This window comes from Pocillopora damicornis, chromosome 14, assembly GCF_964200805.1.
Source record: "Pocillopora damicornis chromosome 14, jaPocDami1.2, whole genome shotgun sequence".
NCBI classification, from domain to species: Eukaryota; Metazoa; Cnidaria; class Anthozoa; order Scleractinia; family Pocilloporidae; genus Pocillopora; species Pocillopora damicornis.
The window spans coordinates 3,672,098-3,683,585 of NC_142683.1; the positions used below are offsets into that span (position 1 = coordinate 3,672,098).

The 11,488-nt window shown below is 36.7% G+C and overlaps 1 protein-coding gene across 5 annotated transcripts; it reads left to right on the forward strand.

Moving 5' to 3' along the window:
* Positions 1-397: 397 nt before the first annotated feature.
* On the forward strand, positions 398-7,068 carry LOC149034039 (uncharacterized). Of its 5 annotated transcripts, XM_089193373.1 has the most exons (6): positions 759-826; positions 1,795-1,844; positions 3,493-3,535; positions 5,142-5,199; positions 5,780-6,118; positions 6,730-7,068. In XM_089193373.1, the coding sequence occupies exons 4-6, from the start codon at positions 5,175-5,177 to the stop codon at positions 6,885-6,887; spliced, it is 522 nt and encodes a 173-aa protein (XP_089049499.1). In that variant the 5' UTR covers positions 759-826; positions 1,795-1,844; positions 3,493-3,535; positions 5,142-5,174; the 3' UTR covers positions 6,888-7,068. The 5 variants fall into 5 exon arrangements, with proteins under 5 accessions (XP_089049495.1, XP_089049496.1, XP_089049499.1 ...); XM_089193372.1 differs by lacking the exon at positions 759-826 and having other exon boundaries at positions 1,800-1,847; XM_089193369.1 differs by lacking the exons at positions 5,780-6,118; positions 6,730-7,068 and having other exon boundaries at positions 398-826; positions 1,795-1,847; positions 4,512-5,178.
* Positions 7,069-11,488: the final 4,420 nt, after the last annotated feature.

The window sequence follows — 11,488 nt, forward strand, 5'->3', positions numbered from 1 at the left end:
AAAGTATTGTTCCAGTTAAGCTTTTAAGTAGCGAAGTGTAACTTGGTAACATTTCGGCTTTACAACACGATTGTTTTCTGCAACTACAAAACGTACATTTAATTCTTCTTGGTACCTTTCGGATGCCACCGATGCCTTCTTTGTTTATTAAAGCAGTAAAAGATATATGTACAATCAACACTTTTGAATTGCTTAACATTTTATTTAGCGAAGTAAACTGTTTACACTTCGGCTTTACAACACGATTGTTTCCTGATACTACAAATGATCTGTCTATATATGACTGTCTATATATGAAGTATGAAAGTTGTTTCACCGCTGACCACTCGTATTTGGGTCGTTTTTTCTATCCCCGCTCGTCGCCCGTGATGTAGTAACTCCCTAGTAGGTTGGTTATTGTAGCGTTGCAGTTGTGTCTTCCGTTGTAGTTATGTCCTCACACCTAATAACCAATAGAATGCGGTTTTATTTCTTCCAATCAAAGTGCGTTGTGAACGTGTCTTCTGCGTGTCACTTCCCAACTAGGGGAGGGATGCAATGCAAAATTGTGAGACTATCGTTAAGTTTTCCGCGCTCGAAGGTTGAGAATTTCATGGGCTATTCTTGTTTCATGGGCTTATCCTTGATGCCTTTTGGGACACTTCGGATTGTTGAAAGATTAATATTCTTGTTGCGTTTTTAAGCGCGAAGTATCAGTGAAATTTTCTTCGACACGTTGGAAAGGTTAGGAAGACGAGAATTTGACATTGCCTCGTAGCTTCCCTTATTGGTTTGGAGTGCGCTGGTGATCGAAGTTGTGCTTTTTTGTCGGAACTACTAAAGGAAGGTAAGGTTTCGGTTGCATTTTATGCTAGTATTTTGTTAAATTCAAATATTACAACCATTCAAAGATCACGTTCAAGTTTTGGGCTTAATACTGTAGATTTCATGTGACAGCATGGCGAAGCGTGCGAGTAACTACTAACTTGGATTCATTGAATCCTTCAGTGTCGAGGGCTGATTTTTATATTTTGCGTGGGACATGTAAAACTAGATGTTACATAATTGAAAAACAGGGCAGATCTCGGTGTTTCAATGCCCAAAAATGTGTGATTTTCTCCATCTCATTGTGCCTACAATGATGGCTATTATGGATACAGTGGAAGACATGTATTCATTGTAAATGTATGGGACTACGCAAAAATTCAACCTCTGGTATGGTTGATGTCAAATATCACATATCCTGGGAGGTTAACTCACAAACTGCTAACTCGTATGATGAAGATCTGGTCTCTTTCATAAAGGATAGGGTGCTGTCTCCCAATGCTCTCCAACAAGTAACAGTTGGGTTACAATATATTAAATCATTCTCTTTGCTCACCCAGAAGGGACAGAATTGCAGCAAAATTACTCTTCACTTAATAATTAGTGCTTTGCTATTTAAATCAGTGGCTGACATATGCCACTTTCTTTATTTTGATCAATTTAGAGTAAAGTCCCCTGTACCAAATTATAAGGAATATGATAACAATATGTATGTTATATGTTACCACATTATCCATACTTTTTCAGCTATGTTTCACAAACATTAAAATGAAATAAACACTAATTCATGCAGAAATGAATACTTAATTCAATACAGACTATTGCCTACTATTAGCAATTATTGCTCCTACATGTGTTAGCAAGAACTTGGTCTTGTTGGCATTCATTGTGAGCATTTGGCGATCTGTATATTAGTGGAGAAACTCTCTGCAACTATCTTTGCTAAGAAAATACCAATCCTTTCACCCTTACTAAATATCATTCATACAGGCATGGATGAGAACCAGCAGCAAAGCAAAGAAAACAAAAGTGCTGATGAGGTGGTAAGCTCTATTCTAAACATTTTCTTGGCGAATTATGCACTAGTTATAAAAAGGTATATGTTGTGCTTAATTTTTGTCCTTGGTATAAACATCATTTTCCTTTGGTTTTGTTAATGATATGAATGAAAAATGCATTTTGTGTAAAGAAAGATAAAATTTAGCTCCTAGCCTAAGTTATGATGAGATGATGTGTCACTATCAATTTGGCCTCTATTAAAAGTAAAAGAATTAAACTAAGGATAAAACTAAACCACAGCATACCTATACTAAACCCTCAGCCTATTTGTATCAATATTACTATTTTTTCTGGTGTTCACCCAATAGATTCAATCCACTCACAGACAAATATGGCACCTGTGCATTTTACTATTACTCTTAGGCTAAGGCACTCGTAGAAAGCAATATTTCACAAAACAACAACATTATGTATGCAAGGTTTAAATTTTTCAGACCTTTACTGCTTGTTTTTATGATTGGTTCCAGTATTTTCTTGCACAAAGAGTTCTGGTTGAATGTACCAGTCACCATGTTTTTTGGTATGGTGGTTTACAGTAATTGTTGTATGAAGTAACCTTCACCAATATTAATTTTGTGAACTTGTCACTGACAAAGAGCTAGTTCATGATTAGACATTGATCATTTCATTAATTGCCATGCTCTACATTTATCATTGAAGTACTGATTAACTCCTTTGCCATCAGTAATTGCATTAAAGATACTGTGTTAGAAATCACAGCACTGTACCCCAAAATCTAATGTCGTCCTCAGCACAATCTCATTTTTTGAGCAAGGCAAAAGTAAAAATCAAACAAGACCACACAGACATCATCACAGAGACAACATTGCTATGTATAATGTTTATATAGTTAGTTACATAAAAGGTACTCTATTCATTAATTCAGTGTCAATACTCACCCTCGTAGCAGCTATAATTTTTAGCCAACTTGGGAAATAGTGGCCTAAAATGGACCCTTTTGGACATCTGAACTTTTAAATTTCCAGGGGAAGGTTCCCCAGACTTTGCCATCCAAGTGGGAATAAATGGCTGTCACACTGTCATTTTGGTTCCTCCCAGCTGCTCAAACGTTGTCCCTCCTTTCCACAATCTTACCAAAGCCCCCATATGTGTAGTAATAAAAACATTGAAGTGAAGTGTGCTATCTCAGCAAGAGGTGATAATCATGCACACTTTTAAGTGAGTCATCATAGCAGATGTTTGGTGAGGTATTGCATTCTGGGCTCAAAATCTAGTTCATGTAGACCTGGGAAAAAAGAATGGGGTGTAGCAGCCATTCATGTTGTTTAATTGCTCTAAGCTCTAATTCGATACTACTGTTCATTTGGCTATCTTTCTTGCCAATACTGTTTCGTTATTTGGGTTTTCTTGAAGACACTTCCCATTGAGAAGAAGCATTATATGTGTTTACAAATTAGAAGTAAAGAAAAGTGAAAAAAAAATAGGAGAGTGACAGGATGGTATCAAAGACAGTGGTACAATTTTTTTTTGCAGGGGGGTCATTTTTTTATTTTTGAATCAGAGTTTTAGCCTAAGTATGTCTAAGTTTCTACACTTGTTGTTTAGTCTTGTGACTTCTTGCTTTAAGAAGTGAAGTAAAATTGTTTGAATTTGTTTTTTTCATTACAGCCACTTGAGTCTGTAAATGGAAAGAAAACACTGAAAAATGACGGTAGGTAATACATTGCTTGCACTGTAAAGTATTGAAAGTAATTTGCAACTCTCCATATTTGTTATTTGTAATTGACATGCTTTGCACAGGTGTTGTGGGGTTAGTGGAGAAGTTAACTGTATTTCAAAAATTAAATCACTTTAAATTGCAGTGAAAGCTATTACTTTTATAGTTATAAAAGTATCAAAGGTAACTTCTCTGAGAACCTTCTCCAGTGTCTGTGATATAGAAGTGTCCACTAAATATAGGTTCATTTATTAAGAAATGTGGGAAGAATAGTATGCAACTGAAAGTACAAGTAAGGACTGGAAAAGAATATTTATTCCTTGCTAGTAATCTCAGAACAGCTGTGTGAAGCTGGAAATTAACAGTGCTGGAATACAACAGTAAATCCTGCTGATAAACTGAGAACAGCTGTGTGGGGCTGGAAATGAACAGTGCTGGAATACAATAGTTAACTCCTGCTGAGAAACTGAGAACAGCTGAGAGGGGCTGGAAAATAACAGTGCTGGAATACAACAGTTATCCACTACTGAAATTCAGAAACAGGAAACTTTTAAATACTTTTGTGCAACAATATACTGAGCATGCAGTAATATCTTCCATTGCCTCAATTCCAGTTACTTGTAGAAAGGTCATCTCTGAACCATTAAATAGGATCTGTTTTACCCGTTATGGAAGAAAAAATCTTAACCCTTTAACCCCTAAAAGTGACCAGCTTCTAATTTCTCCTTACAATATCTCCCCTGAATCAAACATTGAGTTCATGAGAATAAAGGAAATGACCAACAATTTATAAATCTCTTGATTTTTATAAAAACTCTCTTTGTCACGGCTTCAGGAAATGTATAGAGAACAGTATGGAGAATATGCATAATGATGTTAGGGTGTAAAGGGTTAATCAATAAATGTATGTTAAAGGTAGCAATCTTCTATAACTATTACTTATTCACAAATACTATATTTTATTTAGCAGATTGTAGCTTCAATGGATGCCAGAAATATTTTTATGAAAAACTGGCAGATACAGTTTTGTATTGTACTCCAGGATATACATCTTTCCCAAAAGATGGTATTTCTTCAGAGAAGAATGAAAACTTAAATGCTTTCTTTAATCAGTATAAAAGACGATTTTTTGAACGACGTAGCCCGAAAAGACCAGTCTACACACTAAAACTTGACCAAGAAGGTAAGATTGTCCGTGACAAAAATGGCATCCTTGTTGTTTTGGTCAACAGTTATGTTCAAGGAGAGCTTAAGACTACAAAGCAACTTCTCTACAGAGAGGCTGTAGATGGTGTATTAAGCAGTTTACACTACATTAAAGGTGTCCTTGGAGAGGATACTTGCCTCCCTGGAGGGGTGAATGCCTTGAGTAGGCTATTCAATCAAAAATATGTATTTAAGGGTATTTTCAACCTTAGTAGGGCCTTCTTGGCTCGATGCTCAACTTGTCAGGTCAACAACCCCTTGCCACACAAAAATTATACATGACTTTTATATATCGAAGTGAATACTCTGATACATCCTCTTATGTTTTCCTTTATATGCCTGGGAGCCAAGCAAACTGATAACTACCCATGTTCTCTCGTTCTCTTTAAAATAGAATTGTTGATCAATTTTTGCTGAGTTGGCTACCATGGCCCGAGATGGAGGATCACGTGGTGAGATAAACTAATTTTCTTCTCTGCTGTCCTGAGAAGGTTTCCTATACTTTCAGAATAGAACAGAATTCTGGCTACCCTAACAACTCAACAGGAAATCGTCACTTTTAAATTAAATGTTCTAAGGGAGTCCTTGAAATTGCTTGGAGGTTTATCGCCTATCATGAATTAAAAGCAGTGAACAAGGCTGTAATGAATTACACACAACTCCAGATGAGGGTTTCTGGTGTAGTTAAGTACTGGTGCATTTCATCCCTGAGAAGCAATCAAACTACTGTTTTGTCACTTTTAACATTACTTAAAAATTAATAATCGATGACTTAGATGTCATGCATATCAAAGAATATTGGCACGGAAAGAGGTACTCTCTTTAATGGTTCATGTGCATATTCCAGGATGAGCTTTATTGTATCTCTAGTATGAACATTGGTGGTGATATTTTTGACAAAGGCCATCATTGAACGGTCATGTTTACGGGTTTTGAAGGAAAGATTAAACCACAGAGGCCCAGGGCTAAACAGTTTCGTAAAATGTTGTTGTATATTGATATTACTGAGTGATACATTTTTTATGTTTGAAGAGCATGTCATTAACATGGACTGGCTTGAAAGGGAAATAGTTATGGAAGAGGAACTGGAAAGAGGAAGAGAAGAAAAAAGAAAAGGTGATGAGCAAACGAAAAGAGAGGAACAAATAAAGAGAGAAGAACAAAGAAAGAGAGAAGAACAAAGAAAGAGAGAAGAACGAAGAAAAAGAGAAAGGGAATGCAAAGCGCAACAGGAGAGGGTAAAAAGGTTAGGAAGAAAAAGAGAGAGACGTCAAGAGATGAGAGGCGCGGAGTTAGAGAGAGGAAGAGTGGGCGTAATGGCAAAAGAAAGGACCCGGGATGAAATTAACAGAGGAAGAGATAAGAGAAGAGGTAAGTGTAAAACCAAGCATTAAGCAAGTGTTGACTGACTGTAAAAGGTCCCATTTCAGTGGCATGTCTAACAAGTCGCTTGGGGCTTCTTTCCAAGTGACCCTTAAATGATAAGATTACACACAGCACACGATTGTAGTGAATGTGTAGATGAAGTGTTGTGTTTAATCATATCTATCTCGCTCAAATATCTAGAGGAAACACTTTGGTTGAAGGAGACAAATCTTACAGTTTTAATTTGATAGCTATGGCAACATCAAAATCTTGTGAAAGATAGGAGGAGAAAGTATTGTAGGAACGGTCAAAATTCTGGTACAGGTATTTCATGAAGACGAATAATAAATGTATTCACGACTGTTGGTGTGTCTGGTGCCAAAAGATTCCCTTTTGTCTAACCCTGACCCAAAAGGTTTTATCGTTTGAGTCTAAGGTGAGACCAGATGATGCTCACCTGAGGCAGGACTTTTAATTGGAACTCTGTGTTTTTTCCGGCTCTACTCAGAGAGGTTAAAGTTACAGGACATTTTTCTGGAAAACTTCCCTTCCCTCTTATTTGGACTGCAACAACATTGTGCTTGTCTGTAATTTTCTCATTTATATTTTTATTCCAGTTCGGTGTCACAAGTGTCGAGGGTTTGGCCACGTACGTGCCGAATGCCCAACGAGACGCGGCCCGGTTGTGCCCCACCAAGATCAAGATCAAGGAAAAGAAGTGATAGTTAATAATTATCATTTTCACGCCTCTCTTGACAATGTAAGATTTCACTAATAAGTTTAGTCAGTTATCTTACATTGCCAAGAGGTTTATTTTATACTTTAATACTAATATTCAATTAATTAAAAACGTACACGTGATTTATCAGTATTATAAATTTAATGTATATTGTTTCTTTTTTTATTTTTACGTGATCGAAAGACATTAAATATTTGGAAGAGAAACTTAAAACTTGTCCTTTGCTTACATAGATTTTTCTTTTGTTACGCCCTACTAAGTGACTCTTGATGTCATGTCAAGTTCTCCATTGGTTCCACAAGTAAATAGACACCATGCACTAAATCCTTTAATTATTCTGTTACGGTGAATAGTACCCGTGGGCCTCTTCGTAGATGTTCACTTTGCTTATAACGCAAAGATAAATCAATAGTTTGCCGTCAATGTATGCACATGCATCTGTGTATACAGAGACTTCTGGGGAAATTTCTCATTGCCTGAAAAGATTTTTAACGCTAAACTGACTTAAATTCCAAGGGTGTGAGGAATATGCAGACCCTTTTCAACAATCAGAACATCACAGTGGTAAAACATAACACCAAAACTTGCAGACTGATAAACTGATATATTATAGGGAAGGCTACATTCTCTTTTCCAGCAAAATAATCTCCTCAGACTCAGTGATATTTGTCGAATAATCCCCAGGCTTTGTGCAGGGGATTCTACAGTGTACCGGCTAAAATTATTGACCTCACCCGAGGGTAAGCTTTCATTGAATGTGGAAATTCTCAAAAAATGAAACAAATTCTGACAATTTATCCAGCGAGTAGAATATATCTTAACATACCAAATCCAATCTTCACCATCACAACTTTTCTATATCCAATCTTTACCCCGATTTGTTCAATTAACTTTAGAAAAACGGGGTAAATCGCGACAATTCGAGTGGTTAATATCATAACTTGCAATATTCAATCTTTACCCCTGATTTTCCATTTGTTCAATGAATTCTAGAAAAACGGGATAAGTTCTGACAATTCATCACGCAAGTGGAATATAACCTTAGTTGTCATGTCAAATCTTTACCCCAATTTTCTTTGTTTTAATGAATTAGTTCTAGAAAAACAGGGTAAACTCTGAGAGTTCATAATACCCTTAGCTCACATATGCCATCCTTCACTCCGAGTTTCCAATTTTGCCATATCAAATCTTTAACCTTATTTTCCATTTTTTTTTCGTTTATTAGAGACAAATAAGGTTAAATCTTACAAATAATCCCACATGTAGGATACATCATAGCTTTTCATAGTCAATCTTCACCCCGATTTTCCGTTTCTTCATATCAAACTCTTTCCCCAGCGCGATGAACATTTGTTTTTCTCGGTTCCAGGTGTACGCGGCCATGCACATGCTCTCCGTTGCGAATTTTCAAAATGGCGGACAGGCTAAATAGGGAAATTAAAAAAGCAAAGTCATTTTGCAACAAATACTTAACATAAACCCCCGTTAGAAAGGCGAATCCACGATAGAAAGATGCAAAACTGTATGATATTGAGATCAGGGAGGTTGACAAAATCAACAAGAGAGGTTGAAAATTCATTACGTTGCATGGCTATAGCACATGCTTCGATGAATGGACACCCTTCAAGGCCGATAGAGGATCTGGATATTTTCCGTTTGTTCGCAGCGAAAAGCTGTTCATTCCCTCGGAAAATTCTCTAGAGGATAGAAAAGAATCGTTCCATGGCCAACTTGCTCGTGAAATAAAGAAAAAGCTTTGGTCTGGACAGCGAGAGGACCCTGATATAAACATAGGCCTTAATGTTGACCAAGATGTTTTCATGGAAGGTCTTGGGAGTGTTTTGCCCGGCGTTCTTCAAAGAGGGAAGATGGTTTACCAATTGGAGTCAAATAGGGTGCTTGATTCATATCTGGGGCTGAAGTGGGATGAAAGAATTTTAAATGAAGGTGAAGATTTTGCCTATGTAATTCCAGGAACTATTAAGTTTTGGCTGGGACAAAGAAGTCCAATCATTGAATACAAGCTCATCGTTGTAGGTGTTCTTAAACCCTTTCATAACCTGCTGCCTCCAGGAACTGAATCCTGTTTTTCTTCAGAAACAGTTGTTTGAGGGCATCAACCCCTTTGTGAATTGTGGATCTGAAGAAATCTTTAGAAGCTCTATTATTGTATTTTTCCAAGCCTTGCTGTGTGTAATATGCTATGTTCTGATAAAGTGACAGGAACTCAGGAACATGATAACATAGTGCATACATGTAGGGAGTGACATCTTTTGCTTGGTAAACTTTGAGAAAGTGCTCAAACCATGATTTGATATTTCTTTGCAGTTCAAGAATACCCTCTTCAGATGTAAAATCTAGCCTCAAATCACCAATTATGTCCATAAATTTAGCCCAGATCACTTGTATGTCTTTGTTTTGACTGCAAAGAGGGACAAGCATAGGTTGGAATGTTTATATTCTGAAAGAGTTTCAACTTTTCTGGTTCAGTAAGATCTCTATATTCCAGCTTTTTGCTCTCTTTGTTGATTCTAAAATTAAAAGTGATTCCCATACTTTTGATAAATTCTTCATAACATGCCATGTGTTTATATTTATCTCTTGGGAATCCATCAGAGGTTTTTTTTTTTCTCAATAGCATCACTTCTTCTCAGTTCTCTTATGAACAAGTTAATCAAAACATCTGAAATCCTCAGAAAAAAATGTAATGTATCTATGATGACAAGGTCCATAGGTATAAAATCAAATAATGGTTGTGCCTTACAGTTTAATTACCTTCCAGTGGAAAACCTTGCTATTTTAACTTGCTTGCTATTAATTGACCATGTTTTGCTTGTGTCCCACCATTGCTCCCTGGGACACTTGCACCACGCACAAGCATAATCCTCATTTGCCCTGCCTAAACCACATTACAGTGCTAAAAATTTCAAATATCCACGTAAAAAGTATTCAATTTTATAGGTGCAATTATTTGCACTTATCTCCTTTAAGTTTGACATTTCCATTCGAAGGTCTACTAGGCTGTCCCTCAGATTATCATGTCTCTGTAGTTTTTATAACAGCAAGTATATAATTTCCCTTCTCACCCATTGCCACATCCTTTTCATGGAGAATAGTGAAAGTGAAGTTGACAACTGTAAGCCCCTTTCCAATATTTGTACCATCACCACTAAGCTTGATCTTAATAGTTTCTCCATCATTGATTTCTCCATTCTTCTCAAGCCTAACAATGTGCTTTTGCAAGCTTTCTGCAAATCCTAACTGAACACCTTCAGCATCTCCTGGTGTTGGTTTCAAGTTCCATTCACTGTTTAGCTCATTAATTCGCTTCTTGATGGAATATATATTGGGGAGATCATTAGCCTTAATGGCAATTTCATGCCAGACCTCATTTGAAATCATGAATTTATCTTTGAGGTAAAGCCACATATTTATGTTATCAATGTCATCATTATTAAGGGCCTTTGGGTCAGACTCTGTAAATGGCAGCTCTCCCTCTCCAACAAGATTGAAAGTTTCATATTGATTAGTCTCAGTCTTGAGTACTTCAATTTTGGTTGCAACAAAATTGTACAGCCCAAGAAAGGAGAGTGTAGTTTGGCACTCCTCCTTCAGTTGGTTTTTAATTCTCTTTTGATGGTGCTTAGAATAGTCATTAAACTTCTTCTTAGCTGGGCCTCTACCTTTTTTCCCATTTGTAATCACTTTTTTAGCCAACTGAATAAATTTTTTATTGTAGAAGGCCCCTTTCTTCTCAGCTTTCTCGAGAGCTTCTCGGGCTTTTTTATCCACTCGCAATCGCTTTACCTTCTCCTGTACCAACGATTCTTCTAATTTTATTTTTTCTCCCCTCAACTGGCTGTTCTCATCTTTAAGCTGATGTACATCAACCTCGTTGTAATACACCTTAAATCGATACTGAGGGCCCGTTTCCAAATTGCTAAGAAGTGCATTTAATTGCCACGATTACTAGCTTTCTTGACAGCTTTCTGAAAACAGAATATTTTCTTTCTGAAGACTTCTGATATATGGCTATTGATTTTTATACCTCGTATACCTGATTGCTCAAACACTTTGTTTACAATCATTGAAACGACCGACTCATGGTTTTCTCTGAAAACTTCTTTGCTTTGAAATAGTATAGATTAGTAAGCTGAAACGAAAAATTAATCAGGGAAGTTTACGAAAAATCCAGCGAACAAGCTTAAAAAAGGCATTTAGTTAGACTTCATACTGCGATGACCTTGACAAATCTTACTTGTTTATCTCGTAAGTAAACAATGGCAGATTAATACCCGAAGTGCTTTCTGAGTTTCCCGACCCTCTCCTACTGCTTTCACGCTCACCAAATAGGAAAAAATCAAAAGGAGGAAGGTACAGCTGTTTTGAAACGCCATTTGACGAGGGTAAATCTGCTTTTTGTTCGACACTTTACATATCAAAACAAAGGAAATTTGTTCCTCTTTTTGATTCAGGCGGTACATTTTTAAATTGCGCTTGCGTAAAAAAGATATCGCCCGAGACGCTTCGCTCAGTTGTGTTTTGAACAAAAACGCCTTGTTAATTTCACGCAACCGCTCGGAGAAAAGGTTAAAATGACGAGGGAAAAACTTTACCTTCAAGTTAGAAAATTAGCG